The sequence below is a fragment of the Sinocyclocheilus anshuiensis genome, unplaced genomic scaffold, assembly GCF_001515605.1.
Source record: "Sinocyclocheilus anshuiensis isolate Anshui unplaced genomic scaffold, SAMN03320099.WGS_v1.1 scaffold813, whole genome shotgun sequence".
NCBI lineage: Eukaryota > Metazoa > Chordata > Actinopteri > Cypriniformes > Cyprinidae > Sinocyclocheilus > Sinocyclocheilus anshuiensis.
In genome coordinates, this window is record NW_015540942.1 from 1259642 (window position 1) to 1279986 (window position 20345).

The 20345-nt window shown below is 38.5% G+C and overlaps 2 protein-coding genes across 2 annotated transcripts in view; both read right to left on the bottom strand.

Moving 5' to 3' along the window:
* The window catches only part of LOC107689636 (peptide YY-A), a 48305-nt gene that overhangs the window by 6052 nt on the left and 21908 nt on the right, over positions 1 to 20345 (bottom strand). The gene's annotated exons all lie outside the window — the stretch shown is intronic.
* Positions 19050 to 19957, bottom strand: LOC107689635 (heat shock protein 30-like). Its single transcript, XM_016487719.1, has one exon. The coding sequence runs from the start codon at positions 19848 to 19850 to the stop codon at positions 19230 to 19232; it is 621 nt and encodes a 206-aa protein (XP_016343205.1). The 5' UTR covers positions 19851 to 19957; the 3' UTR covers positions 19050 to 19229.

Here is a 20345-nt window from a genome sequence, read left to right on the forward strand (position 1 = left end):
GATGCAAGAAGCAAGTAATTTGTAATTTTAACAAGTGCAGTTTCTGTGCTATATGGTGGGGCCTGAAACCTGACTGAAATTCTTCATAGAGATCTTTTTTTTTAATATATATATATATATATATTTTAGTAGTGCTCCATACTACAGTCAGCTAAATCAACAATACAAAAAAAACCAACTAATTGTATGCTACAAATTTTAGCATGTTCTTGGTTTAAAACTTGTGAAATGTGGTTCTGAAACAACCTGTGCAAAATCCGACTGTAGTTTTTCACTATGAGTATCCATTTATTCTATGCAATAAAACTAATATCATCATCCAAACAGTTCAGCTCTACATGTGTCATCATCTTTATTGTCCAGAAGTATTAAAAAGGTCAGCTAATATCTGACTCATTGTCGCAACAGGCAGTGTCAGTGATGACTTCTTTCAGTCCTTTCAAGTTGTTGTTGGCTCATGTGCACAACGTCATGATACTGGATTTAGTCTTGAGGCGGCTGACGTGGGCTGCTCTCTTGTACATGAGCCCTCACAGGGAGGCCCACACCCCAAAGCATCCAAATCGTCCTATCTCAGCACAGGAGACGTCACTGGGGCTTGCTCATGCTAACTGCTCTTCCTCAGCTAGGTGATGCTGTTCATAAGCTCCACATCAATCACGGTTTAGAGGCTTGTTCAACCCCCTCGAGGTGTGATCTAGTCACTCGAGCTAATGTATCAACTCCGAGACCCCCCCCCAAACTCACACTGACTCAAGAGGAGTCACCCACACAAAAGCCTGAGTCTTTGCTGAATAGCAAAGGTTGTGTGTCATGAGGAAGTTCTTTTTTAGATGCAAATATGTGGTGGTTTCTGTATAGTCTTAGCTTTTTTAATGCAGATTTTGAATGGATTTGTTGCAGATAGGTCCTCAGTAATGATATTTTATGATAAAATTTGCACTATTAGTCAAAGCAAGTGCTTCGACACATTGAGCTGCGGCGCTCATGTGGATGGTACAATTCGAGTATAGCTTATGACATTTTCTGATCATCTTCCCCATTATGTTCACTGTTTTCTTCTATAATTGAAATGTAGCAAAAAGTCAAATAAATTAATTTATGCTTTTTATGACTTACAGCCTATTCCTAAGAAAAAAGAAACGTATACAATAAATAACTATAACGATATCAGAGATATAATTATTGTCATGTGTCCCTGCATTATCTTTAAAAATTCAGAATTAATATCTTAACAGTCTAACATTTAAAAATGTCACCCAGGATTTGAATGAATGTAAGTGACATTATTACATTTGCAAGTGCAAGTGACAATCAAATTGCTAACCTATTTCTTGCCTTGTGAGAAGAAAAATGTCATCCTTCAACATTTAAACCTTGTAGTTGTTAATCAAAAGATACTGCCAAACCTGCAATATCAAACAATATGACTGAACATCCAGGTACAAATTGTATTTAATAGCATTCACATGTTGCGATGCCAGGATGTCACATATCCCATCAGGCTCTCAATTAGTTATATAGTACATATTGTATGTCAAAGCAGGAGGACATATTCATTATAGTCAGTAAGTGATTAAAAAGGATATGAAAGTGTGAGTATTTTATCCATCCGTTTTATTAACATTTAAAGATGGTTTGATAGGTTGATAGGGCAATACAATTTATTCATTTAATTATTCAACCTTTTGTGTTTCCAGAACTAGACTTTTCTAAACACTTTTTATAAGTGGCTACAAAAGATGCATGAATGAAAAAATCACAAGCTGCAATAATGAATTAAAATCCTGTAAACATTCTAGTAAACCAGTGTTCCCCCTGGTTGAGGTTGATGACACTCTCATAAAGTAGAAAAGCTTCTTTTGGCAGCTCTTCTACCATAAAACTGTGCTTCATTTGGTACCATCTCAATTAATTTATTTAATTAAGTCATTACAGAACATTAAGCATGTCATACATGTTAGGTTATACATCTACATTTACATTTCTTACAGTTAAGAGCTCTACTTTTTACAGTGTGAGTGACTTTGAAAAGAACTGGATAACATTTTGGAAAATTCTTGGAAAAGTCTATTTGGAAAGATACACACACAACCACGTCATAAATTCCTTTGACATGGTAATATAAGGTTAAAGCTAACCGGCTGAGAGACAGACTTAAATAAACCCACGGCTCATCCGTCTAAAAGAGAAATCACTCTGCACTTGATGTATGATGTATTTTCCATTGAATGACACTGGAAATATTATAACAGCTTTAAAGGAGGGTGAAGGAAATATAACAGCATTAGTAATATACCTCACTATAGTTTTGCACGTTTCGACAATAGCACATGACTCACAGATGACAGATATGACCATATATTGTTAAATAAATCCTTTCTTCAGCACGCTCATTTGCCAAATACAAAAAAAAACAAAAACTAGGCATCCCATGTATTACTGTATCATCTGGCTTTAGCATCAAGCTGTGCCTTATACAACTTCCTGGCCATTAACACAGATCATTACAACGTGAAAAAGCATGATTTCCCTCCCTGACAAAGAGACTCATCAGTTTATTATCTAAAAGTAATCAGCACTCTGACTGAATGCCACATACAAATATCATTGTATGTTAAACTGACAAAAGTGTCACAGAATGGGCTACGGTGACTCAGTCTGTGCCTGTTGGAATACTGACTGTTTATTTCACTGTCCGCCTCTCAGGTTTGTGTCACATAATCGACTAGCCTTTTATTAGCACAACAAAAACAAAAATGACCGTGAATTTAACGGTAAAAGACTGTAAAAATGCTACAGTAAAAACCTGTTAAATGGTTAACGGTAAATTCACCTACCTACCTTAGTTTTTACGGTAAAATTCCGGCAACCACAGCTGCCGGTTTTTACCGTAAATTCAAGATTCTACTTGCCATCTACAAAAATCCCAAATGTCCTTTTGATTTGTTGAGGAATTGTCGGCAGGATTCAAACACCTAAAAACTGCGGGTAAGAACCCTCTCAGACAGGTTACACTCTTAAAAATGCCCTTTTTCAAAACTACGAAAGCATCGCTATGAAAGTATATGATGGGTAAATATGTTCTTTTATTTCTCAACAGCATATTTTCATAGTAAAAGATTTCAATCGGCCATAAATATTGCTTAACGTTGATTCTGATTCACAAGAATTGACAAATAAAATCAGTACTACTTGCTTATTATTAATATATTATCATGATACAGAATCTTTCCAAATCAAGAAGCTAAACACAGTGAAAATGGATGTAATATTTTATGTTACAAAACAATAAAAGATTAATATGCAGCAGTTGAGTCTCTTTTTGAAGGGGAAAAGGAGAAGAACTTGGAAAAAGCTCCTTTTCTGTGCTGGATCGAGCCGTCACACCTGCGGTTGAGGGAGTAGGAGAACATGTGTAGGGGGTTAGCAGGCTCTGCGTCATAAAACACCCTGCAGACGCACACTGTCAGTCACGCAACCTTCTGTCTTGGCAACTGTGGCTTTCCTGCAAAGATCTCAGGTGAACACTGCATAAACATCTGGTTTGAAGAAAAGAATAATCAATTCTAATCTAATCCGTCGAAATGGCGGTACAAAAAGAGGTTAAGACGAGAATGCAAATACCGAGGTCTTTGGTGTCTTCAAATAGCTTGTGAACTGTGTCACTTTTACAGGAAATGGAAGTGTTTGTTTTTCCTGCATTACTTTCTGTTCTAGTCCTCGTTCAGTTCTTTGACTCATATTAGTCATAATAGGAGCCAGTTTGATTCTGTGAAGTCTCTTATTCTCATTCCTTGCAAGAAATCTTCTGATAAAATTTGTCATGTGGCAGGAAGTGGAGGGAGAAGTGGCATCATTAGTAAAATATTTCTGATAAATACTTATGTGTCAATGGGATTGACGTATGCCGACCTGAGGCTCATTTTCTCTGATAATATTTCAGCAATGAAGTCATGTGTGTTTTTTATCAGCTGTTTGAATATGAATCACTCTTTTGATTTTAATGGGTCAAACGAGTTTGCAAAAAGGTCTGAAATTGATTCAGACTGATTAATTCAGACAGTTTACTCACACGTTGAATCATTTGCAGTGGTTTCTTAAACTGCAATAGTAACAGGAAATTTTGTAAGTCAGAAAAATAATAATAAAAAGAGCAATAGATGAGGTGGATATTTACCTACAAAACCATTACAGGAAACAAAACTCGCAAATGCCTTCACTACGTGCATGTGCAGCTTGTAAATGACTGTTCTGTGGGCAAAGATCATTTATATCCATTTATATCCAAAACAGTAGCCTATTAAAAAAAGTGTATCAAAGTATGGGTGCACTTTTTTTAATTGGGGGGGGGGGATTGATGAAAAGCTAGAAACACCCGTGGGCAACGACAATGAGTTTTTGCTGTTAAATGCTTGTGCTTTACTGCAAAGGCAACTGGTATAAGTGCATTTCTATGAGAACAATTATCTGGCAGCAGACCACCGGTGAAATCTAAGCAATGGCAGGATGAGTGAACAGTCACTCCAACCGCCGATGGCAGAACAAGTTATGAAGAGGAAGTGAGACCTCAATAACACTGACTGACCCCATATGAACAGCGATTCATCATCATTCACCTGCAGCCCAAGTGACTCAAACTATATGATAATATGAAACTGACTCTGTAGATACAAAGCAGGTAATGTCCATATGATGTGTTTTGATTTGTGGCACAGTTTTCCTTAGACTTGCTTTTTTGTGTTAGGTTGGAAATTGTGCCGCAAAGGTATTGTATTGGTATTGGAGCTCTTGCAGCCACTTGAAAATCGCTAGCAACACTGACCAAAGAGTCATAGGAATCAACATAACTGCAGTGTATCGGGTCTATGAAGCTAATGCAGCTCAGTGAACTGAAGGATGTAAGGACAACAATGGCATCTGAACTCTCTGTTGAGGTGACCACAACTGAGGTAACTACAGTTTTTATCTCAGCCCTCTGGTGCGGCGGTTGTAGCATTATATCTCGATTAGAGAACTTGATCGAAACTGACAGCTCCAACTGAAGCCCTGAAGGCCTCATGCAACCTTAACACCTGTGGCCTGTTCAATAGCACACTCATGGGCTCCTAGGCCTCCCCCAGCCCCAAAGAAGCATCGCTGCAAACAGTGCACTGAACCATGAACTCAAGTTCAGCACTTCACTCACTGGCCACTACGACACTACTGAGATTTTATGTGTGTCAATGAGTTCCAGAATATCTAAATATAACTTCAGGGAAAAAAACTGAAAAACACAGCACAAATAAATAAAAAAAAACACTGTGACACACTGGAGTTATATAGGGACCCATAAAATTATTTGTACACTTTAGCCACAAGAATTTTATATCTTTGCATTATGAAATAAAAATATCAAACCAAGTGACATTTATTAAAAAGAAAGAACGAAACAAACCATACTTTAAAGACATTTGACAAAAAGTTACTTCCAATTATGAAACAATGCACATTGTTTAAAATAAAACACTTTGTGGTCAACCTTAGTGAAACCTGTTAATAATAAATGTGATGAATGAGGCTAGGGATCGTGAAGAGTTCTGGTTCTGATTCTGGTTCCGGTTATTTTTATTATTATTATTTATTTTTCATTCCTTACCGATTCTTCTAGCACTTTTAAGCAACAAATATTGGAAACAAAAAATGCAGTTTCATTGCCAAAAGAAGAGGAAAAAAGTTTTTATAGCTATAAATTAAGTTTTATAATTGGCCTTAACTATACACTATGGACAAAGTTTGGTGTCAGTACAACTTTTTTTAAGCTTTTGAAAGAAGTCTCTTATGCTCACCAAGGGTGCTTAATATTTTTTTGTGGAATCTGTCATACATTTTTTTCAGGATTCTTTGATAAATAGAAAATTCAAAAGAGCAGCATTTATTTGAAAGCTGAATATTTTGCAACATTATAAACATTTTTACTGTCACTTTTGGTCAATTTAATGCATCATTGTCTAATAAATGTATTTAATTTCATTCCCAAATAAGTACATTTTTAAAAAGCCATTCATTTGAGCCATTCGTTCAGGAATCTGTACAGAGTACAGAGACATAACACAAAATAAGAAAAATGGATCCGTAAATTAACTTTAAAATAAAATACTATCTAAAAACGAATTACTCCCAATTCACCACTTCACTTAACTCTGTTTATTATAAACTCTATCTGTCTGAACACAACAGCAGATCAAAATGAGGGCATGTGGAGCTCTAAAGAGAGACCTTTTTTATTTTTTTGATGGCATGTGAAACTAATGATGCTTAAGGAGCTCCCAGTGGACGCACTAGTAAGCACAATGTATACAAGAAACAACCGCTCAGAAGCAAAATCTGCAAAGCATCAGCAGTGAAGCAGAACTCGGCTGCGTTTCTCAAAAGCATCGTGGCATTGGTGGCAATGGTTCTATGATTTACTTAGGCCTACAATTTTTTGGGGGAAACGCAGCCCTCATCTGTTAGATCATTGCTAAAGAGGTAATGTTGGGTAAGGTCACTGTAGAAGCAGGAATTATTGGGAATATAATGAGAGGATGACGAGAAAAAAGGGCAGAAAAGCTGAACCCATTTCATACAGGCAGGTTTGATTAAATAACCTTAATCCAAATGCTTTTATAACGTAATCATCTTTTCTGCATCTCTGCTTGACATCACAGCAGTAGCAAATCTTACATCAACAGCAAATCGTGACAGAGGAAATAGGACTCATTGTTCATTGTTGTAGAGTGCAGTTGATACATGCAAAGGGAAAAGGTTAACACAGAAGATTGACAGTGATCTTTCCCGCATATGAGATTAAAACAAATATCGGTCATGTCTTAATTTTCCAATCTGTTATCTCTGATGAGGAGGAGAAGATGTTTGTCAAGTCATGTGTTCTGAAGATACAAATGTGATAAAAAATATATAAATCAATATTAACTCTGATTATAAAGCTGGGGGAGAGCTAAAATTAAATACAAGTGTCTTAAGTTCACGCATAATTAAGAAACATCTGTTGAGCCTATTCACAAAAGTACATCAAGAAATTAAACAGCATTGACGTTTTTAAACTCTTTACTTTGGATAATGCCTGGTGGGAATAGAAAGATTCCTGTGTCACATGAATTGGTAAAAAGGCATATGACAACAAAAAGTAGGCCGATATCATATTGTAAAATATGTACAGTTATAATCACAAAATAATATTATTCTTTGAAATCAAAAAGTCTATGTGTAGAGTCTATAGAGACTGCACTGAAATCAGGTCCTTGTCACAATAAACTGGCAAAACACAAGAGAAGACGGATTTGATGGATGAGGAGCTTGCAGGCCTACCACCCAGCTGCTGTGTCTGTCCATGGAAGAAAACATATGGCTTGAGTCTGCTGCCAAGACATGAAGGCTTGGTCCTATACCCAACAGAAAAAAAACAAACACTAATTTTTACACAAATGTAAGTGCTCAAGTGTTTTGGACTTCTATAAAATCTAATTATTAACACAATACGTAACATGAATCCCTTTGTGTCTTTGAAATATCTTCCTATTGTGACTGAATTTAGAGCGTCACAGCAGATGTACTGTAGAAGACAGACACAGTATCCAAGGCTTGTCTTTGACAGTCAAACAGTGTTTATCAAGGACAAAAGATGAGACCTATGAGACTTGTTTGTAAGGGGCTTCATCACCATTACAGAGATACAGAATTGAGGCATTTGCCACAGCCAGACCAAACATTAAACTCTCTTGATACTAGACTGTCAATTTTTATTGCCTTGTTTGTTGTTCAGGTGAGAGGGAATTAGACGGTTTCCATATTAGAGGCCATTTTGAAAGGATTCCTGCTTGGTCTGCCAATAAATCGCTAACTATTGACCTCGGCCAACATTTCAGACAAGCAGATTGTGACTACTAAAAACAGTGGATGCAGACCGAGGTAAGATGTTGTTCAAGTGTTGAAGTGCAGAGATGGTTTATGGGAGATTTCCTAAATTAAGAGCACTTTTGATGCATTGGTTCTATGTTTCATCTATGTTAAAACAACTGATCTGATCTGATAAATACCAAGAGGATCATCTTGGTCAAGTAAAGTTTAATGTGATGGTGTGAATTTTTAATATGTGATTTTAATAGTATTTTTCCCTTTTGAAGATTAGTTGTATAAGACTTGATGACACAACAAGTGACAGTTTGCTGACGTCTTGTGTAAGTCTTATTTAATTAATTTGCAAAAAATGTCCTCAAATTAAAATTTCTCTAAAGTACTTGGCATGATAGAAATGACAGCAATCTTTTGTATAAGACTTGATGACACAACAAGTGACAGTTTGCTGACGTCTTTAATTCTATTTAATTAATTTGCAAAAAATGTCCTCAAATTAAAATTTCTCTAAAGTACTTGGCATGATAGAAATGACAGCAATCTTTTTGGACAGCAGTTCTTTTTTATACATAAAAAAAAAAGTGTTTATTGAACACATAAATACTAAATGAACTAAATGATGAGTTTTCTGAAAGGTCGTTGTAAGGCTGAAATACCCTGGTAATTTTAAATGGTCAAACATTGCATTATATGTAATTTGACTGTAATATTATTATATTTTGTTTCAATTGTTTTTTTTATTAGTAATGTTTACAATGGTGTTTTGTGTACATTATGTTATTTAGTTAAGATATATTGCATTATTTTAGTGTCGTGTGTTACCCCGATGGTGGTTTGTGTTTGTGTGTATGACCCTGTAAATGTCTATACACAAGTATTGGCAATGTTTTATGGATAGCTCACATACGATGATTCATTATGTGGCTTTCTGTAGTACCACCTGTATTATTATGGCGGTTATCAGTACATTTGATGGTAAAAAGCAGATTTATAAACTACTTTTACTGTAAATTTAACAGAATATTTTTAGAGTGTACAGTTCTCATATTGTGTTCAACAAGGGACTCCAACATACCAAAGCCAACCGAGTATGAAAGTATATATTTATCTCTTCTTATTCAATACATGTCATAAGAGGATTCATGTAATAATAAAAACACCCTTTGGCATCTTTAGAGAATGACTGCATATAGTTTACTCAAGCTGTTAACTGTGTTAAAATGCTTCAGTAAAGATGATTTTAATACACATTATGGTAGGTGTCAGTTACACAGGACATGCCATCGTTCTTTAAATTACAATTCTCTTTAACATATTCTTACGAGGCAGAGTGGATGCTTAATAGTAAAATAATACTGCTCTAGTCTAATATCAATAGTAGTTTTTGCTCTTTTTTGATATATTGATACAATTGTGCCAGTATTCCCTGAAGGAGGGAGTAAATGATGACACCTGCAACAACAACTTACATTTAACTTCTGTTGAGCCAAAACTATTCTGCCTCCGGCATAAACAGGCCTGCAGCAACATTTTAATTGCAGCTATTTATCTTGGCAAGATGACAAGGCCAGGCCTTAAGTTAGACGAAACACATTACTTTGTGTAAGCCAACTAAAAAAAAACATTATTCAGTCCAATGATATTATTTTGATCTACTACACAATGCTTTAAAAGAGACACAGACGTTCTTATAGGAAAATATTTTCTTCAGCCGAAAAGAACAGATGTAACAGCTGGCCACTTAAAGAACTGCATGCTTTTGACATACTCAGTGAAAGTGTGATGTTGCACGTCAACCATTGTTATCTAGTCACGAATCATCTACCACCAGCCTCAAATTCCATGTGATCCGCCATTATTGTTGAGTTAATTTTTTCTATCCTCTCAATGTTTTTATTCTATTAGAACAGATGCTGACAAAAATGTGAGGCAACATAGATAAATCTGGACTGCTGTGGTTTTGTGTTGTTTGGAGCTGTTGTAGTTGTAGTTCTCAGGAGCCCTCATCCAGATTAAAGTTGCTCAAGGGATGGAGTCCCTTTTTCTTTGAAAGCTTTTTTTACGTGTCTTCAACATGTTTTCTGTGAATTAATTTAGTCTTTTACAGGGTTTAGTGTCTAGAAAGAACCAAACAGAGGATGAAGCTATATTTGGGACGCAGTAATCAGAGTGAGTATCTTTATTTAAAGAAAATCTTTAAGCAATAACATTACCTTTTTTAAAAAAGGCCTGATGAAGTAGGACTGTTATAATCTTTGTCCCTCTTAACCTCTAGAAGGGCAGACATCCTATTATCTATTTTTCTCTTGTTCTTCTTAGATTAGGTGGTGTTGTTTGATTGGGGGCTCCTGAGTACACGGATGTCTTTTGTTGAGGAGTGTTTTCTGGTGTCCTTGATTGCTATCAACACTGCCCAGGAATGTCAATTAAGTACACTAGTTCTTCTGAACTTTCTATTCATTAAAGAATGCTGGGTGAAAAAGTATCACAGTCCTCACAAAATATTAACCAGTTTAAATTAATAATAAGAAATGTTTCTTGAGCAGCAAATCAGCATATTAGAATGATTTCTGAAGGTCATGTGACACAAATTCAGCTTTGCCATCACAGGAATAAATTACATTTTAAAATACATTGAAATAAGACGTGGGAGATGTGAAGCAAATTATTAAAAACGAAAAATGTACCACTTCCTTTATGTTTATTTCATTTCATTTTGGACATCTGATGCCTAATCTATAAGGTTTATATAATTCAGGTGGCGTATTAAGGGGCATCTATCAGGTAATACCAGAGCAAAATATCATCCGGGTTGAAGCAAATGTTTGCTATTCATCAGAAGCACACTCAAGCAGGGTAATGCGAGCGCTCAGAGCAGTGGGCGTCCTTGTGTTGAGATATTATAATCATCACAAATGTGCCGTGAGGGGCAGGTAGAATCAAGACCTGGGCAGACGCTTCACTGAACCACTGGACAAATCAAATCAGTGCACCCACTGCCAGGGGAATATATCTTTATTACTAGTTCATATCTGTCGCCGTGGAGACCTTTCGGGTTTGGACACGATGGACCACATTTTATACTGTCGCCCCGTGACACCTATTGCTTCAGACTGTCACGGACCCTCATAAAGGCGAAAGTGCAAAATGATCTAATTCAAACCTACACGACTCTTCACCACAGCTGATTGCCCCAATTATTTTTTCCCCATCCCAAAATGTGAAACACTCCAGGGGGGATCTGAACAATTTACTAACCTGCTACTGATGCTGCCGTTATTTTTTGATGTTTAAGTCGACGATAAATCGAAAGAACAAAGCACATTTTCTTAGTTTCATCCTCTTAAGCCGGCAGTTTGAACATCCAATATGTTTAGAGTCATTGATATCATAACGAGCCTTGACCATTGATCCTTTAATGAGTTAGATCTTTTTTAGGATTTCTGTTGCTCTCTGATAAAATAAACTGACTGTCCAATGTACATGAACATTACCCTGCTGAAAAAAATTAATAAAGTAAATAAATAAATAAAACTAAGCTAGTTTATGGTCTTAATTGATCTCCCAACCTTGTCAGACTAGTCTGTTAGCTGGTTTTATGGGGTTTTGGGCACCTTTTAGCTAAATATAGGCTTTATCATGCATTTCATGAAAATGTTCATTTCAGTGTTGATTGTGTAGTCTTTTACATTAACATACACATTACATATTATATTACTCAAGCTGAAATCTGTCATATTAAACATTTCCTTTCCTTTCTTTTTTGTTTTTTAGCACACTACTGTGTATGCTACTTTTAGGTTGGCTTAAAACTGAAATCGTGATCGTGTCTTTTCTTCTCTGTTGTGACATCCAAGTGAAACGGCTTTGTACATCTGGAATTGGATCATTGTCATTTGCTAACTGCTGCGATCTCATGTGATTGACAGGCTGCTGAAGGGAAGAGGTTATTGTCCCGCCCTCACACCAGTGCACATGTCTTTAGACTAGAGGGTAATCAAGAATCAATGTCCAAAACAGACAAATGATCAAATCACAGGTAAACAGTCCAAACAGGCAACAAAGCAGGGGAAACAGGCAAGGGATATCATGGGAGCAGGCATGGATTCAAAACCCAGAGACACAGGAAACAAGGGGAATACTCAGAAATGCAGCTGACACTAACAAGACTTCGCAAAAGACACAGGAGAATACACAGGGTATAAAAAGGGAGAGACAAACAGGGTAGCAAGGGGAGGAGCTAATTAAACACCATGGAAACTAACCAGGGGAACCATGGAGGCAAACAACTGGGCAAAGACCGGGCAAAGACTTGTGGGAAATGGAGGCCAGGACGGAATGGCACTGGAGAAGGGAGCAGTGCCCACTGGTGGATGTCCAGGGCACTCCAGCTGGTAATCGTGACAATACCACAACCTGTTATTTTTTTTTGATCAAGCACTGAATAAGGGGGATAGGATTGTGCACAACATTAGGACAACATTCCCAGCGACAGCCCTGGGTTGGACCTTAGGATAGAAGCCACACTCTAAAAAATGCTGGGTTAAATACAACCCAGTGCTGGGTAAAATAGCTTGATTATAATGAAAACAAGCCTGTGAGGAATAGACATACAGTCTGTTCAACAGGATTTGCAATTTTACTTTGCTATTAATTGTTAAATGATACAAAATTTAAAATGTGTCTTTTCAAAATACTTAGTGACAAAAAAACTCTTAAAACGTGTTATGAAAATGACACAATAGGACAATACTGTACATTACAGTATAGCCCATAAAACAGACTATACATTTTTCTCTCACAGCCTTGTTATTATGTGTGGAAAAATTAAACATTGTGTTTGCCTTAATTAAGTTCTATTTATGTCTATTTACTTAAGATCTTGATCTATAACCTGTTTTGTAAATTTATTACAAAATCAGTTGAATCCAGGATCTTTTCCATTAATTCCATCAGATGTCCAACAGATGCCAGTCTGGTGAGAAACAGCACTCAGAAGTCTTTCTACTTCTACTAATCTGTTTCTATTACTTCTGCCAGCCAAGATTGCTCAAGATCAAACACATATTATTAAAAACAACTCTTTTTAATATGTTGCATGCTAATTTGGCTAAAGTTGTAGTATCTTGTGTGAATCTTGTGTTATCATATACTCCATTATAACTGGCTGCTTGTTCACAGGTAATCCTGAACCTGCTTTCAAGGAACAAAAGACTCAAATCACAAATCACCTGCATCTTTTCTTTACTGAGCAACTCATCCTTCCCTTCAAAGCTTTAGCCATGGATCACAGGAACCCAGTTTCTTCATCTGGTGTACCAGTGCTCACAGATGTTAAACAGTCTGGGATGAAATGTCAGACCTTCAGACCATCAAGAAGAAATGACTGAGAGGGGGAAAGAAAGCATGTCTTGAAAAAGATTGATGCCAAGGCACAGGGGAGTAGCTCTATCGGTGCATTGGTGCAGATGACACCGGCTGCCTAGGGAACAGGTCTCCAGTGGCATTGAACTGCTCGGCAAGACAGTGCACTATCATTAGTGCTGGGTGGAAACGGGATCAATATTTACCCGCTGCTGTGGGTCTCCTTACACAAGTGATTGCCCACAAGGATTACTTGTCACTGTTTGAGTCATCTATTGTGCTGGAGGCCAAACAAGACCATTAAAGTTTGTGAAGAGGATTGGACAGAGATGTGCCTCAGTTGAAAGCACCCTTAAAAAGTTGTATTTAAGTGTAGCTGTAGACACCCCTGTCAATGATATCAGTGATATTGTTGACATAATAAGGTGGCAACATCATAAACAGGTTATTTAGTGAAAAATGTTTGTGGTCATGTGCAAAAATATTTTCTAAATAAATCTACTTTATTTGCATGTATTTACTTTATTTTTATTATAATAAAAATAAGAAATATTTAATATACAATCATTTATTTTGTATATTTAGACAAATAAATCTAAATATTTAAATGTTTAAAAATACTTAAAATTAGATTAAAATATTTAGTATTTTATATGATGATTTACCAAACTTATTAAGCATGACAAGCTACCATGACACAATTAGTTTGTATTTATTTTTTAGTGCATGACATACTATGCTAGTTGTTAGTGAAGATGGGAAATCCAATTCCATTTAACCTCAATATCACTTTTGCCCACTCCAAGACAATTTTGTGCTATTTTATCCTCTTGCCAAAACTCTGGTAAAAGCAGTGATCAGTGTTAGGCAATGGCAGGTGCTGAGAGAAGACATGAGCAATTGCCTTTATTTTGTAACTCTCTTTCTCTCTCAGCCCGAGACATTATTTCTCGTTAATGGGAACCAGATCAAAAATCTCTATGCCGCTGACATTTAAATTAGTCAGGAGACATTTGTGGTTTCCCTTGTGCTCTTCCTCCATCTTGTTGCCTGAGGTTGCACACATCAAATATTAACCGCTGTGTTTTGTACCTGTGCTGAAGCCACAACAAATGATCTCCCTTAGGCTGAAAATGTCAGAGAAACCTTTACAGGCTCTTATTTAGCTCCTTCTGGGAACTGAATGTAATGGCAGCATTTGGCCTCTTCATCTCATGATTTTCTGGTGTCAAATTCCCCTGCTGTCCATTTCAAGAATACCTTTTATAGTTTCATCCGGAAGCCTTTCATCTCTTGAACTTTTGCTCTATTGCATCTCGGATGCCCTGCATTCTTCGTTTCAAAGAAAAGATTCATGTGTCAGGTATAATGAGAAGAAATAAATTACAAAATATAATTGTAATGTGTTATGATTAGGTTTCTATGGCTGGTGGTCATTATGATGGTCAAATGATGATTAAGTTGCTTTTTAACCACCTGCCACCATAATAACCTTCTAATATATGATCAGACATTAATAAGGCGTGTAACAGACTGGCGTATTAGCCCTGTCTTCCAAATAGAGCATTAATGAGACTGAAACATTTACTCAAGGGAAGGTTTGTGCATTTTAAAGCAATCCAGAAAATCTATACTTGCATACCTCCATCCAGATAGCTCTGCATTCGTTCACACAGAACGCGTTTTTGCATTTCCACTGTCCCACTTTTGTAATTAAGCATGCGCTAGACAGTTTATTTTATTGTTGCACCGTGTCCCAAGAGGTTTCGCTGCTTTTCAGCGATTCGTTGAACCAAACAGAAGGAGTTGGGGCGGGATATGAATCGTGCGCGTGTGTATCATTTGTTGTGTTACAGTTTTCCATTTTGAAAACTGTAACTTTAAATTCTGCTGTACGGCTACTTCTGTATAAAGGCTGCGCTTTTTACTATTCTTCATCGCTGCGTCTCGCGTTTTAAAATGGAACGCGTTCTGTGTAAATTAGCTTTTAAAACCATAATGTAGCCTATAGAAAATAACTGACCTAGTGAACATTCAGCAGGTGATCACTTACTTCGGTTAGGCAAGAAACATCACAAAGTAGAAAAAAAAAAACACTGACTAATGATATCTTAAAATCGGTCGGTAGGTTTATCACTAATACCAGTTGGCACAATGCAGGGCCGGAGGGAGACTCATTTTCAGCCCTGGAGTTTCATGCCTTAGACCGGCCCACTGTCACACTTTAGCCTAAGGCGAGGAGCGAGGAGACCAGGAATACACGATAATCTTCTTTTTAATACAATAATCCACTGGGCTGAGGACCAAGGTGGATCTGGCGGGAGGAAGGAGCCCAACGGAGCCGGTTGGACAGAGCGACGAGGCGCAGCCAGAGGAGAGGAGTCCAGAGGCGATGGCGGGTCGACGCCCGACCAAGGCGGAACCGGAGGGACGAGGGAGCCCGGTGGAGCTGAGGAGCGGCCACTGGAGGGTGCTTTCTAGGAGCAGGCACTGGAGGGCGCTTTCTAGGAGTGGACACTGGAGGGCGTTCTGAGCTGGATTCGGGGGCTGGATCCCTCCCCTCTTCGTTTTGGCACTTATGTCCTGCCATAGTCAGCTCACCCTCAGCCATGATGCAGGGGGTGGAGCTCCTCTCCGTGCTCACACCGTCCATGGCTTGCTCCCTCATGGTGGGCACTGTCGCCGGCTCTCACACCTGGTCTGACGGGTTGGGCTCAACTTCCGAGGCGATCCTCTGCTCAGTCGCTTGGCTTCGCTCCGGCTCGCAGATCGCGGCGGGAAATGGCTCTCTGTCATCGGTGGGCTCAGGCTGATGCTCCGTACCGCGGGGAGATGGTGGGCTGGGCTCTGGGTCCGGAGTGGATCCGGCGAGATCCTCCACGGGGCAGATGGTGAGTGGCGACCCGTTTCTCGGCAGAGTCCACTCCACGAAGGCGGTGAATTCCTCCCGAGGACCATCTTCGGACGACAGCGCTCTGTACTCGGCGTTCAGGCTTGTGTCATAGAAAGAGCAGAGCGCGTCGTCCTGATAGCTGGTGATGTTAGCGACCAACAGGAACAGTTTGGTATGGTCCTCGAGAGCTTTGTCTCCCTGCTCCAGCAGGAGGAGGAGGAATTCGGGGCGAGTGAAGGGATCCATGGGGACACACTACGGAAACAAAAAACTGAGGAAAACCCGGAAACAAAACGAAGGGTAGACAAACGGAGGTAATTGTATTGGTCGGAGATTCTGTCACACTTTAGCCTACAGAGCGGAGCGAGGAACGAGGAGAACAGGAGTACACGAACAACAGCAGGAGGAGGAATTCTGGGCGAGTGAAGGGATCCTTGGGAAAACTGAGTAAAACCCGGAAACAAAACGAAGGGTAGACAAACGGAGGTAATTGTATTGGTCGGAGATTCTGTCACACTTTAGCCTAAGGCGAGGAGCGAGGAACGAGGAGACCAGAAATGCAAGATAATCTTGTTTTAATATAATAATCCACTGGGTACACGGTGCAGACAGGAGCATAGGACACACACAGGAAGACGTACAATCTCCGACAAAAACCAACTGAAAAGACTAGGGTTTTTAAACACTGGGTGATTGGGAAAACACAAGTGCAAGGAATGACTAATTGAGCATAGGACACACACAGCAAGACGTACAATCTACAAACTGAAAGGACTAGGGTTTTTAAACACTGCGTGATTGGGAAAACACAGGTGCAAGGAATGACTAATTAAAGGGAACACAGCACACCTGGGGAGGGAAAACACAACACAATGAGTCCAGGGGCGTGACACCCACTTAGTTTTTTTTTTTTTTTTTACTGGCCTTTTCAGTGCCACCTTTGCGCTTTCTATTATACATTTTTTATCTATTATTTTTTGTTCGCATATCTCCAACAATTACTTTTTTTTTTTAGCAAGGTTCCGCTGTCAGGGGAGTCAAAAGATAATTACGTCATCATTGCCAATTAACATAAGAAATGGAAAATAAGGGACAATTGTGATTCTTTATCTTACTCTTTAAGGAAATAGTGTTTATTCTTGTAGAAAATAAGTGTTTATTCTTTAAGAAAATAAGGGACAGAATAAGGGACCTTCCAAATATTTGTACTGTACCATAATGTAGGCCTAAGTCTGCCTGCAGTTAAAATGTTCTCAGAAATAATCACAATTGTTTTGCTTAACCTATTTATGTACAATTATTCTAAAAATAATTTTAAATGTCATACAAAAAATGCCATCGGCCTGAGTAAATTGTACCATTATAGAATTGTGACTTCACACGTGTAATTGAGGAGGTGAAAATATTGTGAAATCTAACAACTGAAGGTCTAGGAAACGTCAGTCAATCAAGCATTTTTTTTTTAAACAATGGCACTTAAAGTTTTGATCTAAAATATTATTGCAACTATAGCCTTTGAATGAATGAAAATGCATATTTTTCAATTAAAGAAAACTTAAGAGAGTGTGGGCCGCTTCTGGTGCTTGGATTTTTACTTCAATAATGAGGTCCAAGTTTAAGAATAGCCTACGCAAGAAGTATTTATTTTATTTTATTTTTTATTTATTTTTTTTGTAATGCATTTTTTCCCCTCTCTATTTAACAGCATTAACTTACAATGAAAGACGTCTTCCCTCAGGTATATTAAATGTTTTCCTGCCGTGATGGATGTTGGGCTCATGATCAATAAGTTGTTTGCATTCGCCCAAACTGATTTTGTAAAATAAAAAAGCGGACGGTGAAGGGTGCAGTTAGCGCGAGGCCCGCTCGCTGTGAAGCGGGAGCAGCCGGCAGAGAATTCCGCTTGGTCTTAAAGCCTTCCCTCAAACTTCCATGTTCACAAATAAAACAATTTGCGCAAAAAGAATGATTAGTTATCACAGTCTATTTTAGTTATCAATTGAGAATTTGTTACTGATATGATCTGGTGACAATAATAATATGGCCTGCGAGAAAATAAATAAAAAGATTGGGGCTGCTATGAGTGCAGGCAGCCTAGGAACAGCATAGTTCAACCCAGTGGCATGACAACACCGGCCCTCGCGGCCAAAAAACAGACCGGCCCACCGGGAATCCTCACGGTGCTCCCGATTAGCCAATCCGGGCCTGGCGCAATGTTTGAATGAATAAATTTCAATCATGTGTCTATAGCGCCATCAATTGTGTTGGACGGTTAATCGTACTTCTCTGGAACTTATTTTGTACTTTATACTTTACATTCTGTTTCACGGACATTGCTTTTAAAAAAGAATTTATGTAACTTTAAATTTCGCTAGATGAAATGCTTCCAGAAATTGCATGTCCTGATGGATCTTAATTTACACACCTTTATGGATGTTGCTTGATTTTATTTTTTTTCTTACTTTAAGCCTATCTCAAGTTTAATCAGTGATAACTGTGAGAGAAAAGTCTCATATTTACTAAACTGATCCACATTACACCACAAACCATCACCACATTCACTAAAATATACTAACCCTTTACATTAGTTGTAAAGTGAAAACTATTCTAGCAACATATCTGCATATCAGGTTTCGAAGTGATAGCATTCCACAAGAAAACTGAAAATTGGTAAAGTAGCACTCCACATTGACAATAATAATAATGCCTACGGATTGTAAATCCCATTTCAAAACCTTAGGCTGATGATACATGGGGCAACTTTTTGTGAGCAATGTTGCTTGGGCACTTTCCCATTGAGAATGGGAAACAAATTTCTATCTGGATACTTTAGATCAGTCGTGTCCCCTGTGTCTCACCTGGTTGCCTGTTGACGGCAACATTGCCCAAAGTTGCCCAGCAACAGAGCTCAAAAAGTTGCCCCGTGTAGAAGACATGAAGTTTGTGCATGAAGTCATATACCAGATAATATCTTTATTAAAACCTTTGTAGAACTAATAATTTTCAGTCACATAAAGCACATTCACGATTCATGAAAAACAATTGTACAATGTATAATAGGCCATAAGTCAGTTTTTTAGTTTGGTTTCTCAGCCCCATCCTCCATTTCGTTTGTGCTGTCCTTGTTGATGGGGAAATCCAGGGATGTTCTGAAGCGGACTGAGGACTCATCTTTGGATTCTGGTGACTCAATATGCAGAAGTCCATCTTCTCCAAGTGAGCAGGTCAAGGAGGTTGGATCCAGGTGGTCAGGAAGCTGCACAGCTTGAACAAATCCTTGTGGCTGGGCTTCTGCGACGTGAGCGGTGCTGGTAGATGATGTAGAAACGTCTGTCTGGGCCCGCTTGCCGGCCATCACCTCCAGGCACCTTCCAGATACTGTCACAGTGACATCTTCTGGAGAGAAGCCTCGAGTGTCCAGAGTAAGAGAAACGTCTCGCCGTTTGTTCTGCTCTGTGTTGATCAGGCTGAAGAGCCTGGAGAAGGAACTCTGACCATCAAGACACTGGAAGAACTCATCAGTGAGTTCATTCAGCAAGCTGTCTCTGATATCATTCCTCAGGTTCTGCATTATTTGGGCTTTACGGATGAGGAAATCCTCTTTGAAGCTGGAAAGAGCCATACTGCATCTGGGCCACAAAAAGTGGGAGTTTGCAAAGAAAGGGTCATCCATGAAGAGGCTCTCAGCAGAAGACATTTCTCTCGTCTGTTTGTCTGGGTGGTGTTGTCTTGAGGGCTTATCTGTGCTCTCAGAAGTGTGATCTGCTTGCTTCAGGTCCCTTCAGTTTATATATTTCTCCAACAGGTGTCTAGAACCTCCCACCACTGGTCTTTTTACATCAGTGAGGTCATGAATAAGAATTTGAAGCTACAAGTAAACATGACATCCAAGATGCTCATAAGGCTATTATAAGTTTATAGTTGTAATTTGATTTATGGGTCGGTGTCACTTTTACTGTCCCACAGCCGTCATTGGCCCTGCTGTCCAATTTGGGATTGCCCACTGCCTCCTTTGTCATGCACAGAGAGTGAAGTCACACGCTAACTTTACACCCTATGTGTGTGCAAGTGTTTATTCTGTCCTTACCGTCATAAGAAGCTGCTTAGCGTATGCAGGAACTATGCTGACTGCAGTCATGATGTCAGTTCCTAAAAGCAGGATATATACACACACACGCACACATATACATCT